This window comes from Sarcophilus harrisii, chromosome 3 (genome assembly GCF_902635505.1).
Source record: "Sarcophilus harrisii chromosome 3, mSarHar1.11, whole genome shotgun sequence".
NCBI classification, from domain to species: Eukaryota; Metazoa; Chordata; class Mammalia; order Dasyuromorphia; family Dasyuridae; genus Sarcophilus; species Sarcophilus harrisii.
Window position 1 is genome coordinate 25,059,572 of NC_045428.1, and position 19,033 is coordinate 25,078,604.

General features: G+C 36.6%; 1 protein-coding gene across 1 annotated transcript in view; it reads right to left on the reverse strand.

The window, feature by feature from the left end:
- ZBBX (zinc finger B-box domain containing) overlaps window positions 1–18,493 on the reverse strand; it is a 114,736-nt gene extending 96,243 nt beyond the window's left edge. Inside the window, exons 1-4 of the mRNA XM_012546610.2 lie at window positions 18,390–18,493; window positions 9,211–9,344; window positions 5,692–5,805; window positions 1,557–1,650 (exon numbers count right to left, since the gene is read on the reverse strand). Of these exons, the coding sequence (XP_012402064.1) occupies window positions 1,557–1,650; window positions 5,692–5,805; window positions 9,211–9,278 (276 nt within the window). The 5' untranslated portion in view covers window positions 9,279–9,344; window positions 18,390–18,493. The remainder of the gene's footprint in view (window positions 1–1,556; window positions 1,651–5,691; window positions 5,806–9,210; window positions 9,345–18,389) is intronic.
- Window positions 18,494–19,033: the final 540 nt, after the last annotated feature.

The following is a 19,033-nucleotide window of genomic DNA, read 5'->3' on the forward strand; positions in this document are numbered from 1 at the left end:
ATTTGAATAAACTGAGTAAAGCCATAAAATATAAATTATTGTTTTTACAATTGCACAGTTCACTATTTGCCTCATATAGCAATAATCAAGAGTTTCTTCAAACTATACAAAAGAAGCAGAGAAAACAAGTTAAAATGAAGATTTTGACTGCTTTTCTTCAAGAAATCCACAGAAACATCACTTTGATCTTCAGCCTAATGTGTATTTCTACATCAGTGTTTTCTTTGAATATATAGTCAGCAAGTACCAAGAGGAGTATTCACCTGCCTGGCCATAATTCTTGCCAGAACACACTCCCACTAGAAATGCTGACCCAGTCCCACCACAGCACAGCCAGAGGCACAATTGCAAGGGCCTCTCACAGGCACACTGCAACAAGAATTTATTGTGGCTCGTCATGTCTGACTCTCCATGATCCCATTTGGGGTTTTCTTGGCAAAGACCCTGGAGTGGTTTGCCTTTTCCTTCTCCAGTTCATTTTATAAATGAGCAAACTTGGGCAAACAAGATTAAGTGACTTGCCCAAAGTCACACAGAGACTAAGTATCTAAGAGCACATTTGAAATCAGCTCCTCCTGACTTCAGGTCCACTACCCAACAGCCCTCCAACAAGGATCCTGGGTTTAATTAACCTTCAAACTGGTCTTAATCAAATTGTTGTCTATCTCTCATTCTCCCTCCCACTGTCACTTTCTGAAAACCTATTTATTTATTTATTACGCACCTACTATTGGTAGGCTAAGTGCTAGGAATATAAATTTCTTTGATAAAGATAAAGATAAAGATAAAGAGCACTTTTACTAATAAGTGAAAAATCTCTTTCACTCTCATATGTCCCATCTCCTCCCTGCTCACTTATCCACTTCAGCCTTTTATATCCCAGATCTTCCAGATCTACAAGTTCCTTCTACTATATAGATGAATGAAACTTTGTTCTAATATGAATAAACTTCCCAAAAATGAGAATTATCCAAAAGCTGGAAGAGGCCTGTGTCCTAAAGGAATAATAAGCTGCTAAGAGATAAAGAGAGAGAGAGGAGAATCTTGAATTTGCTTAAACTTATTTGTGACAAGATCAATAAATTTTAAAAAAAACATTAATAGTGATAAAACAACACAAATATTTCTTTTATTTTTTCATATACAAAAGCAACATACTGTTCCAATAGAATGTATACTCATGTAGAAAATTAAACCTGAAGAGAAGGTTAAAAATGTTTAACATTTGTCATACTAACGGCAAAAGCATTACCCTTTATATATAACATCTAATAAAGCAAGATTTCACTTGCTTTACTCCAGTGCTGAACCTTTCCCAGACTAAATGAAATGAAAAATCATCAACTCTTAGCTGACAGATTTAAATCCTATTTAAAGAAAGAAAGGTGTTTGTTGAGATAAAAGGAGGGGCAACTGAAATCTAACAATGTACAACACTATACTCTTATTTGAAAAACATTCATTTCTCAACTCTGTGAATGAATATAATCTGCCAGAACAAGTCGCAAATCGTATTGCTTAGCAAATTGCCTGAAAATCAAATGAAATATTCTTACCTTAACAACATTTTCTTTATTTTGTGACATCATTTGTGATTGATTACCCAATTTGCCCACCTGTCCAGATTTCCAGTGATAGCCACTTGACCTTCTGTATACACAAAGAACAACAATGTAATTACTATATATGTATACATTTCTCTTGCTAATGAAAACAAATATATTTTCTCATTTCCAGGAAATGGAAATTGAGTTTGGTGCATGGAATTGACTCATAAAATTAAAATGACTAATGATATATCTCTAAAGTAATTATACCCTCCATAACTCTGAAAACATAACCCCTTCAATAATGGTCGTCTTAAAGTATAAACAGCAAGCAAAATAAAGATAAGGATTTCAATTGTGGAATATTTTACCACCCCAAGCACATTGTGCCTTAGAGAAAACCCTGAGGATCATCATTCAGTTTCCCAAACTTACTGATCAGGATCCAACATTATAAATATTCTGGGAAGTAAATACTTTCTTTTAAAAAATCTGCAACATTTCAGCACTAAAAGGCAACACAAGTTTTCAGGAAGGCATAACAGTGTCATTTGAAACATTTTCCAAGCAGAGAATGAATGTATCAGTCTATTCTCCTGAGGATGAACTGTAAGATCCTTTGATCCAAACCAATGAAGAGCAAAAGCTTTCAACTGAATATTCAGAGGTGCCTAAAGTAACTGTGAATACTACAGAAGAAAGCTTCTCATTCAATTAAATAAATCTTTGCTAAATAGCTCTTTTGTGAAGAGTACTTCCCTAGGAGATGGGGAATCAATCAAGTTTGGATAGGCTATGGTCTTAACCCATATGGGTTGCTCTAATAATTATATTGCAAAATAATACCTAATGATACCATTAAATAGATTATAAAAGTTTCTTGGGGGAGGTAGCATTTGAATTGGATTTCGAAGGTCAGAAAGACATTTAACAAGCAGAGGAGAAAGGGACAGATCTTTTACAGTCTGGGGATGAGGAATTGTTTTTTAATTAATATTTTCATAATTTCATTTGAAGATGATTTGAAGACAAAATACTATATACTTTAGGTTAATGCATTTAAAAACATTATTCTGAATGGCAGTCTGATGAAACCAACTGCCAAAGGGGGTCTATGATACAAAATAAATAAATAAAAATAAGGATACCTCTTCTAGAGAGATAAAATAAGGAGAACGAAGCCATAGATATAAGATTTTGGCTAACAGAGAGTGGTCCAAGTGGCTGAATTATAGATAAGAAGGAAATAAATTGACTACATAAAAATAGGGGTGGTCACCCAAGAACATGGATGTCAAACAAGGAGGTTTGAAGTTAGCTCTTCAAATCAAAACCACTTAAGTTTTAGGAACAGAAACATGATACGAACAAATCTAACTAAGGTAAATTAGTATCCATTTGGTATGAAAAACAGATTGAAGGGGAAGGAGAATGGAGCTAAGAAGACTTGCTAGGAAGCCATTGCCAATAATCTAGAAAGAGTTATTTCTAAATCCGATTTTTCTTGTGCAGCAGGATAACTGTATAAATATGTATACATATATTACGTCTAACATATATTTTAACATATTTAACATGTATTGGTCTACCTGCCATCTAGTAAAGGATGTGGGAGGAAGGAGGGGAAAAGTTGGAACAGAAGGTTTTGCAAGAGTCAATGCTGAAAAATTACCCATGTGTATGTTTTGTAAATAAAAAGCTATAATAAAAAATAAAAAATAAAATAAAAATAAAGTGGGACTATTTAAATAAAAAATAATAATAATAATTCAGAAAGAATAATGAAGTCCTCTAATAAAAAAGTGCCAACAAGAACAGAGACAGAATGGACAGAATTTTGAGATGGATAAACTACAAGATATAAGAAGATGGAAGAAGAATTGTTAAAGATAATTAACTTGCCACTTAGAGAAGGACTAAATCCTAGGGAGGAGTTGTTTTAGAGATAAAAGAAAACACATTTATGAAGTAACTACTATGTGCCAAAAACTATGCTGTCTCATTTGATCCTCAGAACAATCCTGCCCATTTCACAGATGAGAAACTTAAATCAACAGCAACCAAATGACTTGTCCAAGGTCACAGAATTAGTAAGTGTCTAAAGATGGATTTGAATTCAGATCCCCTTGAGAGTCTGGCAGCAGAAAAGAGCGAAGCAAGAACAACCAAAAATGATCCAGAAAAATTAGCAGCCCAGGAGCAACCAGTGACAGTAAAATGAGAAGGTAGGATAAACTATGGTAGAAAAGGAAGAGTTTAGAGACTTTTGGGGAGGTTAAGTGGAGTATTGGGGAGTCAAACCTGAACTCAGACACTTACTAGCTACATGACCTGGATAAGTACATTAATTATATCTCCCTCAAGTTTTCTTGTCTGCAAAATGACCTGGAGAAGGAGATGGTAAACCATTGCATTATCTCTGCCAAGAAAACCCCAAACAGAGTGATGAAGATTTGAACAGAATTGAAACAACTAAACAACATCATCTTAACTTTAGACCTAAGGCATTATTCATTGCACTACTTAATAGCCCACAAGATGAATTTGGTTTAGTCATCATGAAATTAAGAGTCAGTGCAACATTCAACTGTCCCATAGGCATTTGGTGACAATAGTTCAAAGCTCAAAAGACAGCTGGTGGGAGTTATCTATGTTGAGGTGATAACATAATGAGATAATTAAGAGAATGCTGAACAAAGAAAAAAGGGCCAAGAGCAGGACCCTCTTGGATTAAAGGTTTATCCTGGAATGAGAAAACTGTAAATAGAAAAAGCCAATGAATGATCAACCTGCCATCTGGGGGAAGGGGTGAGGGGAAGGAGGAGAAAAGTTGGAACAAAAGGTTTTGCAGTTGTCAATGCTGAAAAATTACCCACGCATATATCTTGTAAATAAAAAGCTATGAAAAAAAGAAAGAAAGAAAAAGCCAATGGAAAGGTACAAAGAGAATGTAGGGTATGGAGTCCATGAAATCAAAGGAAAAGGGAGGATACAGACGAGGAAGATGTATCTAAGAGATAATTATGCCATTTTGAAATAAACCACTGGTTCTGGCCATGAAGGATGCCACTGGTAACGTTATGAGAATGTTTTCAGTAAAAGTAGTGAGGAAAAAAGACAGCTGCACCCATTGCAGACAAAGTAGGAGATGATATTAGCTCATTACTTAGGGGGATTATTTAATCTTGTGTTTTACATCCCCAGGTCCTAGGACATAAAAGGCACCTCATAAATATCTGTTGTTTACTTAATAGAGTTATAAGTCTCTATAAATTTTTGCAGAGGTTCTGTAGAAAAAGTATTGGTAGAGATAGGCTGATGGCTGAACTATGTAGAAGGATGAAGATGAGGTTCTTTGAGGATGATGAGACTTCTAGTTGTATTAAAAGTTGAACCTGAGTGAGAGGTAGACTGATTGCTTGAACAAGGCTATGACCCAGGCAGATGGAAGCTTCTTCTGGGAATGGAAGGAGGGCTGGGCCATCTATTCCATTATTCTAAGTTTAAGTGAACTGGTATGGTCAGAAACTTGTCCCTCTCCAATCCAAGTGCTACTGACACTGGGTACTAGACCCTAGTCTCAAGTACATACTGACTTCACCTCCTACTTCATCCTGACCTCCACTGAAGGTAACCTTACTCTTCCCTTACCCTTTATCCCACTACACTCTCCCTATTATTGGAGGTGGATTACAGCTGCACTGCTGGTAACCGAGGAAAGCCTTGACATCTGATCTGTGAACTTTGCCTCCAAGTCCTAATTTTCACATGGCCTTTCCACATGCCATGAAACTAAATACCCTTTCTGTTATGTCTCCTCCATTAGAATGTTGAACTCCTTGAAAACAAGGATTGTCTTACTTTTCTGTGTTCATCTCTAGGGATGAGCACAGTGGCTAGTACCTAGAAAGAATTTTCTATTTAGTTCTATTGAAAAAGAAGTTGTCAAAAGTCACTGTGAAAAAATATGATATAGAACTGATATAATACAAAGAAATAAAATCAAATCTTTATTCTTCCACATGTTCAGGGAACAGAGTTCACCAAAGAAATCAAAATTACTCATTTTCTTAAGGAAAACATCTTGTTAGAGTTACATTAGCATATAAATACTTATTGAGAGAATTTCAGAAATTCCACCTACTCTCTTTCTTCTTTTTCTCGGCTCATACTTGATTGTAATTGTTGAAGTTTCTTCTCCATCTCTTGGGTTTCCAGCTCTAATTGTACTTTCTCTACCTGTAGTTCCCGGACATTCCTGAAGAAAACAGGATTGAAATGAATGGTAGTGACTCCTCTTGTAAAAAAAGAACTATGTATATTAATAATAGAGGAAAGATAGTGAAGTAGGACATTATTAGCTTGTATTTTAACTTGTTTTTCCCTTTTAACTAATTTTGCAAGGAAATTTCAAAACAGAGTGGCCCTACTTTCACTTTCCCCATCCAAAAAAAAAAAAAAAAAAAAAAAGCTCCCAAAGGTACCATTCAGTCTTCAGGATACTGCCTTTATTAAGATTTTCTTTACATGCTGAGCTTATTTAAATTTTAAGCATTCACTATTGTTACTGCTCAGCTAAAAGCAGAAATTATATATCATTTTCTTTCATTCATGAATTATATCCAGAAAACTCAAATACATTACCAAAATAATGTGAAATAATTAAATTTAAAGCTATTTAACAGATTTCAATATTGCCTATCCCCCAAGTTTTTATACTTGTAATGACTTTTAATCACAATTCTTGTCATTTCAAAAAATTCTTCAATGTAGACAATATTCACAATATAGATAACATTTGAATGATGCCAGTAACTAAAACCTTAATTTAACAGTTGTTGAAAATGTTAGTAATTTCTACTTATGTGTATGTATGTATATACATATATGTGTGCTTTCATGTATGTGTGTGTGCATAAATCAACACAAATACATATATCTAGAAAAATATCAAAATATGTCACAGTATAAACAAAAACCGGCTTACTTATTTCATTACCAAAACTCATAATGACTAAAAACACAAGAGCAAAAATTCTCATATTCTACTTTGTTATTCCTCTATATTTTTCAATACACGTGTTAGTTTAATTTCAACACTGTGCTTAATCAAGATGTCAATACTAAATAGGGTAGAAGAAATAAGGGAAATATCTTTCAGGACTTCAGAGAAATGTGACTTAAAACTTGGATCCAATGTTGCAACCTGAATGGTATATCATACTAAGAAGTACTTAGTCAAGAAAACACAAATATAAATAAAACTGCAATTAATAAATTGAAGTCCCTTTTCTTCCTTGATACTATATAATTTATCATTTGATATCCAGACACAATTTAGAACTGTTCATACATTCAAACAAAGCACTCCATACTCAAAACAGATCTCAGATCTTATTGATGAGAAAATCCATCAAATTTATTTCATAAGAAGATACAAATAAAAAAAAGCCCATAAGCTTTCCCACAATCTATACTTTTTAATCTCTCTTCTCTACAAATCTATTCCTTTGTTCTATGTTTATCTATTATTACTCATCTTCAAAATGGAAGGTGAATAATTCAGCAATGTGATATACTTGAAGTGAGATCAGTTTAAATTGCGAAGATCATAAGTTAAAATTTGCCTTCTATGATTGATAATATAACTGGAATGATGATTTGCAAAACTCTAGCTCCAACTGTCAGATGCACACTTGGACATACATACACATGAGTCTCATGGGGTCAATGACCACAAATGGAGCTGCGACGTAGTGTGATGCACAGTCTGTGGAGAGGAGTCCCAGCTCAACAAACTAGAGGGCCAGGCATTTTCTCCAAGTGCCACAAATTCTCCAAAAGCCTCCAAGGAAGGAATTGGGCATCAGAGACAGAGACATTACAGTCACCACAGGGCAGACAAGAAACCCAACTGTGCCCAACCATGGGCAGAGGAGAGGGTGATATATAAGGTAAGTTATATTCTGCCTGCACAGCTCCTAGGTTAGGAAATTCAATGTGAGTGGGGAAGTGTGAGTGAGGTGGAGGGCTATATGTAGGGGTGGGGGATGTGGGTGGTTGTGGCTGTGTATGTGATGGTAACGTTGCTGGTGCTGCTGATGGTACCACTAATACAAAGAACATGCAGAGTTGAGAAACTTTTTTTTAGTACAATAACTATTTTTCTCTAAAATGGCTTTTTAATTAATAACTCCACCAACAACACATTCTTCTGAATGTTTTTTTTTCCCACAGCCCTTCCTATTCCAATAACAAATTACAAAGATATAAACTAATTATCAGTCTATAGACCCAGGGGTCCTCAAACTACGGCCCGCCAGATTCAGCAGCTGAGAATGTTTATCCTCTTCACCCAGGGCTAGGAACTTTCTTTATTTAAAGGCCCACAAAACAAAGTTTTTGTTTTTACTATAGTCTGGCCCTCCAACAATCTGAGGGACAGTGAACTGGTCCTCTATTTGAAAAGTTTGAGGAGCCCTGGGAGACCACTACCTGCCTGGATGTCTCACCAGGGCTATCGATCTAAGATGGTCTACTAATCCTTCTGACCTCATTCACTCACTAAGTATGTCATTTTGGGCAAGTCACTTGACCTCTACTTGCTTTAATCCACGGAACCCGGAAATGGCAAACCACATACAGGATTACAGAGAGTCAGACACAAGAATGACTGAACAACAATACTACTACTTCTAATTCAGGCTCTATAATAATATAAGGAATCTTAAAGAGATGGGATATTTTGGGAGATGACCTTGGGTAGTTTAAAATTATTTTAGGGAAGTCTCCAAGAGTAGCAGCATATAAAACTAGATCACCAGATTTAAATGCAACTTTCTATCTCCATAAAGCTTTGGAAGTGTTAAAACTCAGCACAGTTTACTTCCAGCTAGCTTATTCATCATGGCTTCCCTACAGTATAGACTCATTCAGGAGACAGTGTCCTGTCTACCTGATAAAGTAGATTTTGAGATAGATGAGGATATGAGGTACCTCCAACTATTTCTTAAAAATTCATCAGATACAATAATCAAGTCCATATCTATATTTTATATTAACAGTTCCCTTAGAGGCATAGACACTAGAATTATTATCCCCTTTTCACAGATGAAGAAATCAAATCTTGGAGAGGTAAAATTATTTGCCCAATATCAAACCAGTATTCAATTTCAGGACTGCAACTTGAACTTGGTTCTACTAACTATAGGCTCAAGGGTCTTTCCATTGTAGCATACATTTTAGAGATCTCCCCAATTCTCTATTTCTCCCTAAAGTAATTTATACAGTCTGAATGAAAAAGCATTACTGTGAGTCATAAAAACCATTATGGTAGCTTTGGTTCATCTGTAGCTGAGATTATTGGCTAAGCATTCTTTTCTAAATCTAACTTTCTCCTTCAATTATTTTAGTGCCCAAATACTATTCATTTTCCTTGCTAGTTTTCTCAAATATAGATGAATTAGGTATGAAACATTTATATTTATATCTTGAAATCCTTGGATAGAAAGTGAAGGATGAGAAAAATGGAATTAGGGATGCATACATTTGAGCTGCATTATACATTTAAATTTGAAAGCTATATTTAAACACTTTTAAAATTCTGACATCTACAAACTTTCACAATCATTTCAATTACAGTTAATGGAACACATGAACTTACTTGGCTTTGAGTTTTACAGAGTTTCCAGTTTTTCCCCATGGAAGAACTATAAAATCATTGGTGTTCATGATTTATGATGTAATAATATCTTCTTTAAAGTATTCTGAATCGTGAAATCTTTTATGCCATATAACCTGGTCATCAAATGGAACAAATAACTTTTAGCCAAAAAAATAAAAATAAAATGCAAGCCTAAATGACACATACAATGAGAAATTTAAAAAGAAAACAAAAAAATTCATGATAACATGATCCAACTCAAATTATTTTATGTAACATCTGAGATTCTATATTAGTCTATATAAACTCATCATCACATAGAGGACATACCTTTAATATTAGATCACTTTAAAAGAAAAATGCCACTAGGTACACATAGAAAAAAGTAATCATAGCATCTTTTCCCCCCTAAGGCAATTGAGATTAAGTGACTTGCCCAGGGTCACACAGCTAGGAAGTGTTAATTGAGGCCACATTTGAACTCAGATACTCGTGACTTCTGGGCTAGTGCTCTATCCACTGCACCATCCAGCTGCCCCCATAGCATCCCATTTTAATACAAAACATGTAGTCAGGGGAGGGGGCAGAGAAAAGTTTGGTCAATATATTTACATGAATGTAGTATATAATCCATGACCCTGCTGATGGAATTGGACTAAAATTATAATTTAACATTTCCAAAGCAGTCTCCGTTAGAACAATACTAAATGAAAGTCATTCAAGTATGATTTACTATTGATATTTGAAACCATTTTACAGATAAGGAAACTGGAGAAGAAAGGCAGTAACTTACCTAAATGGCTAAAAATATTGATGCCAAGATTAAAAGTTTGAATTCCCCTGACCCAATATCAGTATTCTTTTAGAATGTATAATCTTTCAAACAGAAAACTTCAAAGATCCTTTATTGGATCAGCTTAGAGTTTCCTCCCATTGAGAGAGATTTCATTCCCTCTTAATTTTGTTTGATCCACTAGGGATTCATCATCTGATCCCTAAATCTGTCAACAAATATTTATTAAACTTTTACTATGTGCCAGGCATAATACTAAGTGGAACATGGGGAAAAAAATCACTGCTCCAAAGGCCCTTATGTTCTATCAAGGAAGAAAGTTTAAATATTAGTATATATGGGAAATATCATGTGGAAATATTAAAATGTAAAGGCAAAGGGCCCAGTAAGTACAAGCAGTTGGTGGGAACAGGAAGAGTTCTGAGTAGAAAGCTATATAGAAAGCTATACTTGAATATTTTCCTATTATTATTTTTATTGTTTTATTTATCTGGTTACACATGTACATTACTTTTTTAAAAAACATTTCTTTATAAATCATGTTGGAAGAGAAAAATCAGAACAAAAGGGAAAAACCACAAGAGAAAAGAAAAAGAATAAAGAACATAGCATGTGTTGATTTACATTCATTCTCCAAGGTTCTCTCTCTGGAGGCAAATGGTATTTTTTGTCCAAAATTTATTGGGATTGCCTTGGATCACTGAACTACTGAGAAAAAAATAAGTCTTTCAGAGTCACTCATTGCACAATCTTGCCGTTACTGTGTACACTAAATTCCTGGTTATACGTTTCATTCAGCATCGGTTTGTATAAATCTTTCCAGGCCTTTATAAAATCAGTTTGTCCGTTGTTTTAGGAACAATAATATTCCATTTCTTTCATATACCACAACTTGTTTAACCATTCCCCAATTGAGGGGCATCTACTCACTTTCTAATTCTTTGTCACCACAAAAAGAGTCACTACGAACATTTTTGCACATTTGGGTCCTTTTCCCTCTTTTTATGATTTCCTTGGAATACAGACCCAGTAGTAGCACTGCTGGATCAAAGGGAACAGAGTTTTATAGCCTTTGGGGCATACTTTGAAATTGCTCTCCAGAATGGCTGGATCATTTCACAACTGTACCAACAATGCATTAGTGTCTCAGTTTTGCCACATCCCCTCCAACATTTATCATTTCCTTTTGAATAGTATCCTGAAGAGAGGAAACCAATGAGGTGGAGGTAATGAGGGAGCCCTCTCCAGGTATGGGGCTCAGAGTTCCCAGGCAATTAAGTGACATCAGTCATTACTCAGCCTGCTGTTAAGCTCTTAACATGTCTTACCTGTAAAATGGGTTGCAGGAGGACATGGCAAACCACAGCAGAGTCTTTGAGAGAAAAACCCCAAAAGGGTTCACAAAGAGTCAGATCTGACCAATGTCAATTAATATTCTATCATATAACAGCACAAAAGCTTTTTTTTGTGGGAGGGGAGAGAGAGGTAACTAAGACTAGAAGATTGCTCTTAATAGACTAGAAGATTGCTCTCCTGAGTGTTTTTCTTAAAGCCAAAAGATATTTTTGTTGAGATACCAAGACTACAGCAACTCATGTCAGAGACTGTGGTAAATATAGGGGAATAAGAGGAAAGGCAAAGATTTTCTACATTCAGTGTGTTCTCTTCTCGTGGGATAGATAGTATATAAGTAATGAGAAAAATATAAGAAATGCAAAGAGTAAATGGAAAGTAAACATGAAGAATTGAGAGATCATATTCTACCTTTTTACTATCTTCATCTCTCTCCATATACACATACACACATATACATAGATTTATACATATACGTATTTATATATCTACATACTGACACACATATATAGATATGAATGTGTTTGTTTTATATAGAGAGATATATACATATGTGAATATATGTATGTGGGTAGATAGGTAGATTTCTTTCCTCTGACACGGCAATTTCCCTAGCATAGGCCTTCATCACTTCACAGCTGAACTGCTGTCTTAACTTGCTGATTGGTCTCCTTCCCTCAAATCTCTTCCCTCCTCTAATCTATCGTCCACTAAGACATCAAATCTAGCTTTCTAAAACATAGGTCTGAACCATATGACCTCCTCTTCAATAAATTTGAATGGCTCTCTCTGTTCTAAGATCAAATATAAAATTCACTATTTGGTTTTTAACCTGATTGGTTCCTAAAGCCCTACTAAGCCCTACTAAGCCCTACTAAGATGATGATACAGTGACACTGACCTCTTACAGGTTATTCTTGACCACCATTTTTACTCCCTACCTAGAAAACCTTCCCTTCTCATATCCACCTGAACATCCCTGGTTTCCTTCAAGTCTCAGCTAAGACCTTTCTCAGATCTCCTTAATCTTTGTGAATCCCATTTTATCCCATGTTTAGATGTTGTTTTCCTGTGTCTTTTTCCAACTGCCTGAGTTCCTTGAGAAGAGAGACTGGTTTTGTTGCTGGTGATGGTGACTGTCGAGTGGTTGGTCAGGTGACTTTATTCCCTCTCTTTGTATTATGAATACTTAGCACAGTGCCTAGTACATAGTAAATATTTAATAAATGTTAGCTGTTTGCCTAATGGACTGGGGAAGCCAGGAAGTAAAGTTAAGAAGGGGCAACTGCCAGTGAAACAAATAGTCAGAAAATTTGTTTTTCTAAATATCTGCAGGGAAAGTTGAGCAATATTTCTCTTTTCTGAGAGAATTCAAGCCCAACTTGGTTCTCTTGAGAAAATAAACTTAAATGATCTGGGGGGGAAGATAACTCCTAGGAGAAGGCATTCACTCAATTCAACTTGGGTCAATTCAGTTCAGTAAATATTTATAAAGTACCTACTGTGTATATGAATTTATTGTGTTTGAGAAACTCAAGTTTTTACATTGACTGAATGATTTGGGAAATGTCACAGTTCTTTGAGGTTAATAAGGCCATATTTAGAAAATTACTTTTTTCCCCAACATATTAAATGAAAAACCTGAAATAGTCTATCTAACACACACTGATGACAATTCAGTGTGGCTCCAAGACCTGTTATTTTAATATGTTCTTTGGTTATGATGATAATAATGTTATCACTGCATTAGCAAAAATGGAATGAAAAGGTCCTTGATGGGCAGAAAGACTGGCCAGTCTTAATGACCACCAGAAATAACTCACTGCTCTTCACATAGATACATATGCAAATAATACCGATAACATACTTTGCAAATAGCTGGTTGAATTTGCCTTTCTTTGGGGGAAAAAAAGGAAAATCCATAAATTCCTAAATACTGATCTCCTCCACATTTATAATTATTGTTTTATGTACAAATTAACCAAATTATTTTATGCATTTTACTTTACACATGTAATAACTGAAGGTTCCCTTCAATTAATATTCCATCATATAACAGAACAAAGCTTTTTTTCTGTGGGGGAGAAAGAGAGAGATAATTAAGACTAGAAGATTGCATATAGGACTCCTGTTCTCCTGAGTGTTTTTCTTAAAGCCACAAGACATCTTTGTTGAGACACCATGACTACAGCAATGTGAATATGGTTTTAAAAAAATACCAATCACTAGGCAAAATATATAATTTAATAAAATAAGACTAAACCACAAATTTTAAGTTCAAGTCAAAAAAATCAGGAATACATACATGGTAAGATGTATGATGATAGTGGATGGAAAATTAAGTCTTTTGAGCATGTTATAACTTTTCCAGGCACAGTATTTATTAAATTATAATATGCTGAAATATGACTTATTGTAGACTGGGTTGATGGTTCTACAATATATGTTCCCAGTCTGAGGAAATATTTATATAACTATAAGCATTCAGTGGAATGAGGCCAGAAAAATAAGGAAGCCTGAAAAGCTAGACATCCGGACACATCAGAATACATATTGTCACAAGAAGTCACCCTGCCTTTGTCCCTAATACCTATAATCTTATTGGAACATCTCAGGGGAAAAGGAGGATAATAAAAGTACTTTATTCAAATATATTAAAGTTTATAAATGGAAAGTTGGGGAGGATTCATTTTAAAGCCTGAGTACTTTTAAAACTGAGGATCATTTTAGAATCCATTAAAAATAAGAGTTTTTCCACCATATATTTAAGTCAATTAAACACTGCCCAACTATTTGGTACTCTCAATAATTTCTAATACAAGTCATCACAATAAAATAAAGGTGTTATGAGTTTGTTGTTTTGTTGTTGCTGTTGTTGTTTGGGGGGGTAAACTAAATTCAGTTTAAATTTTTAATCTTATGAAATTTCACTTTAATAGTTCTTCAAAATTGGCTTTATATTGTATTTCTATGTTATATATTTATTACTATATTTATTATATTATATATTTATATAATTTTACAGATGGAAGGAGCTCAGAGGCCATGTTAATCTAGTGTATGAAACTCAGAAATGGGAACCACACAAAAAAATTAATTAAATTCAAAAAAAAAAAGATAGGGAACCACTCTTCTATAAGGATCCCTGAGAAGCTGCAGGTTGACTTTATTAGAAAATGTCATGTCATCTATGTTTTATGATATTTTTATTTATTTTGTTAAATGGTTTCCAATTAGATCTTAATCTAGTTTGGATTACCCTCAACAACTGCTCCATGCAACCTAATTTTGTGTCTGACATTTTTTTCTTTTATAAATGAGAAAAGAGAAGTCTACAAAGGTTAAGTGACTGGACCCACTTTATCCAAATGGTACCAGAAGTAAGCTTTGAACTCAGGTGCTGTGAACCTCTACATAGTGCTTCATCTTTGCATTCCATTCCCCAGCCATCTTCTGAAGCCTTCTCATCCTGGACCATTATTCTGTGTTGGCCCCTTCTACTGCAGCTCACTTCCTTCTGGGTCCTCCATTTTGGGCAGGGGCATAGACTGGCCATCCTTCATCCTCATTCCTGGTTAAAATTCTGACCCAGCCCTCCATCCACCACAAATTCAAACTATATTTTTCCTTGCCTCCCCCCAGTGTAAAATAAGCATAGAAGATTGATTTAGGAGCCTGAAATATCTGGCTTCAAGTACTTTCTCTGAACCATATTGGAGGTGAGAATCAGGGCAAAGCCACTAGGACTAGAGAAGGTATTGAGAGGCTTTTCATCCAAGAATTCCCTATACCTCTGAAATCACTGATCTAGTTTTATTATCCTACTTTGTGTTAATTATGCAAAGCCATAGAAAAGGGATATTATTACATCCAGCCAACAATCTGCATATGAAGCTACTTTAGCAATAATGATCATTTTCCCAATACAAAAAGTGGTCTCTAAATATCAATCCTTTTATTTAAAAAAAAAAAGATTTTTAATTCTTTATCTGTGAAGGAAATGGCAAATTTTCAAAAAGTCCTTTCCATCTCCAAATTCTATGCTCATATAATCCCATAAATTGTGTCCTCTGTCTTTACAAAGATTACCCATATCCTTTAAGCAAGCTATTGAGGAAGTATGCATTCCTTTATCACACTTCTTTTTAATTTATAACAAATAAGAAAATCTGGAGGAGAATATATTCTGGTTTTGAAAGTCCTATTTGCTAAGGTTTACAACAATGTTTTAATAGCTTAAGCAGCTTTTACATTTCAAATATCAGGCCACTTAATATAGTCTTTAAATGGCTTCCCACTCCCTGCAGAATCAAGTTTAATATCCATACTCTTGTGATTGGCTCTGGGACCACTACCTCTACCCCACTATCCCCTCTTTTCTCTAGCTTATCTCCATATGCTTCAATCAAAATAACTTACTCCATTATCCTCAAATTTGCCCTATTCATAACTTGTGTAATATTTTCTCCTTTTTTTCTGTTTAATTCAATAAACTTCTTCCTTTATTTATAGTTCAGTGGCTCGTTTCAACTCTTCAATTAAACTGTTCTCCCTAAGATGTCTTCCTGCCTCAAACTCCTTACTCCTTCTGAAAAGTTTGCTCTTTTGCCATTCATTTGAATGTTATATAATAACTTGCCATGGGTTATGTCCAATCTTCCTAAGCAGACTATAAACCCTTGTAGGTAAAGAAATCATATCTCTTTGCACTTCCATCTTTACATATAAGTACTTAATGTATTTCTTTCTTATGACAACATTGCCTTAATGATCTAAACAATATATAAAAATGCTCACCACATGCCCCTCCTATTCCTAGATTCCTAATTCACAACTAAATGTTGCTTTATTGGGGAGCAAACTGAGATAATGGTATTGGAAGATTCAAAACCTTGTATGTATAGGAGAGAAATGGAAATGCCGAATTGTTTCTACTACAACCTTTCCCAGATCTGCAATTTCATGTGAATGTGTTTTTCCTCTCTGATCTCAGAATCCAACCCCTCTATGCCTTTATAAATGATCTTAACTAGCAACCAAAATGCTCACCAACAGCCTGAGACCAATTTAGTCATGACTAGGCCAGATACATAACTTTCCCAGCTTGATAGGATCTGCTGTAACTCACAGCTATAGTCTTTGAAAACCTATAGTCACCTCCATCCTATAATGTGACATCTAGGTGAGACTTTACAGTGAAAAAAAATGGGCCTCTTTTTAAAATATTAGTTATTTAGGGAGAATTCACAACTCAGTTTGACTTTTATTAAGTACTTCTTAGAAGTGTCAGCCTGAGTTAGCAGAGAGGATGAGTCTAAAAATAACAAAGACTTGAATTTAAGTTAACCCTATGTTATATAGATGGGGCAGCTAGGTGGAGCAGTGATAGAATATTAGGCCCTGGATTCTTTCCCCATTAGATTACAAACTCTTTGGAAGCAAAAATTGTTTCTTTTGGCTTCTCTTTTATCTCCAGTAGTTAGAATATTGCCTGGAAAATGGTAAATGCTTAAATGTTAATTATTAGCTACTGAGAGGAAAATTAATTTTAATATTGTTAATATAAAATATAATACTCCCTTCTGAGTGTCAGGATGGCCTTATGACATTGAGACATCTCTCCCTCTAACTATAGTAATGTTTATGCATTCCAGCTCTAGAGGTAAAGGATTCTCAGCCAGGTTGGCCGTGGCCCCACCCTAGAGAATCTTTGCTCTGTTCATCCTGTAAACAGAAGCTGGTTAGAACTGGCCACAACTACCAAAAGTGATTCTAAAGTGTCCTGGCCTCCGCATTAAGATTTGGGACAAATTGAATCATGAAAGCTTAAAACAACCAAAATGAAGTGGGTTTTTCTGGCTCAATTGCCAAGAACAGCTGGGCCTTCTGACCAGAGATCCCCACCCCTTTTTCATCTTAAAAGTAAAATCAAACAAAAAACAAACTAAAAAAAAAACCCTTTTTCTGTAAGTTTTCTTGGCTGACATATGTGGGAACCAAATTCTTGATTCTCTTCAATTAAAGGAGCCTTTTCCTTCACTTACAATTTTGATTTATTTCAGAACTAACATTATTACTTCTTTAGGCTATAAAGGAAAATGCTTGGACTAAGGGGGGTTCCTGGATGCATATGTGGGGCACAGTCCTCCCAGGCAAAGATGGAGCAGCTGACCCCTAATCTATGATCCTTCCAGGAGCCACCTAATTGGAGCAAGCCCCTTCACACACACTCCAAGGTGAATTTCTTTATCTAGAAAAGTTAAGGGATAGACTGGAAGTCAATTGTTCTGTGACCTAGATAACTGTGGGACCCTAAGAGATCCCTTCACCTCTTTGGGATTCAGTTTCCTTAAGTGTAAAAAGGAAGAGGCTGAAGCAGATGGCCCCCTATTTAATGATCTTTCAGTTTTCCTCTATCAGTGGTGAGAACAAGGACTGGGATCGATGATGGTCGTGAAGCAGCACAGGGGATGGAGCCCTGGTCCCGGGCCCTTCACAGCCCTATGACACTGAGCAAGTAGCCTCAGTTTTCTTAACGGTAAAATGGGAATACTAGTGGCACCCATTTCTCAGGGTTGGTGTGGAAATGAACTGAGATATTTGTAAAAACGTTTAGCACTTTGGTCGGTCCATAGAAGATGCTATGTTAAGTGGATTCCCTTCCCGGCATCATCCTGCTCTCTCTGTGCCAGCTTGGAGGAAGGTCCTTTCACCACCTCACCGGGGGCCACAATTTCTCCATTTGTAAAAGGAGAAGCGGGTGAGGGAGGGGAAGCTGGCCCCCCCGGACAGGTGGTCGGTCCCCCCGGGGTTCAGCCCTAGTTGCAGGTAGGGGTAGCTGGGACCTGGCTCGAGGCCGGGCCTGGCAGGTAACAGCCCCGCCCCACGCCGCTCCTCCGTCCCTCGGCCCGCACACACCATTATAACCCCAGCCGGCCAGCGGCCCCGCGCCTCCCGGGCCGTGTCCGAGCTCAGATCGCCCGCCCCGAGCCCCGCGGGCCGCCTCAGAGGCCCACCTGGACCCCGGACCCACCTGTGGCCCCCAGCTCCTTCATCGTCAGCACCGCCTGCAGCGGGCGGGCCGCCCCGCCCCGCCCCGCGCCGTAAGGCGCCTCTGCCTTTGTCTCCTTGGTTACCTGGCGACCAGCCGTGGCCATGGCAACCCCTCGCTGCCGGACTGTACCATTCCGAGCTGGACCTCAGGGAGAGCGCGAAGGGGCGTTCCAACCGGCCCAGGTGTAAGGGAGGAAGCTGCCTCTGTCCCCTGGCGTCCAGAAAAAAATGAAAGGGAAAGCTAGAACTGTACAGTGATCACTTTTGTATTTCCATCTCCAGAGCCGAACGCATCCTCAATAAATAACAACAGCTAGCGTTGCCACAACGATGTAAGGTTTATAAAACGTAAATCTCACCTGAGACTCAGAACCCTGTGAGATGGTTGCTATTAGCTCCCGTTACAGCTGAGGAAACTGAGGCAGAAAGGGAGAAACGGTTGATCAAGATCACACGCTTAAGTTTATGAGGCCCGATTTGAATGAAAGTCGGGCCCTGGATCCACTGTACCCCACACCAGACAAATGACTGTGGACAGAGGACCCAAGTTATGAGCCAAAACAGAGAACAAACACGAAAAGCCGTTTGTAACACAATCTCGTTTCCATTGAGAAACTTTTCTCA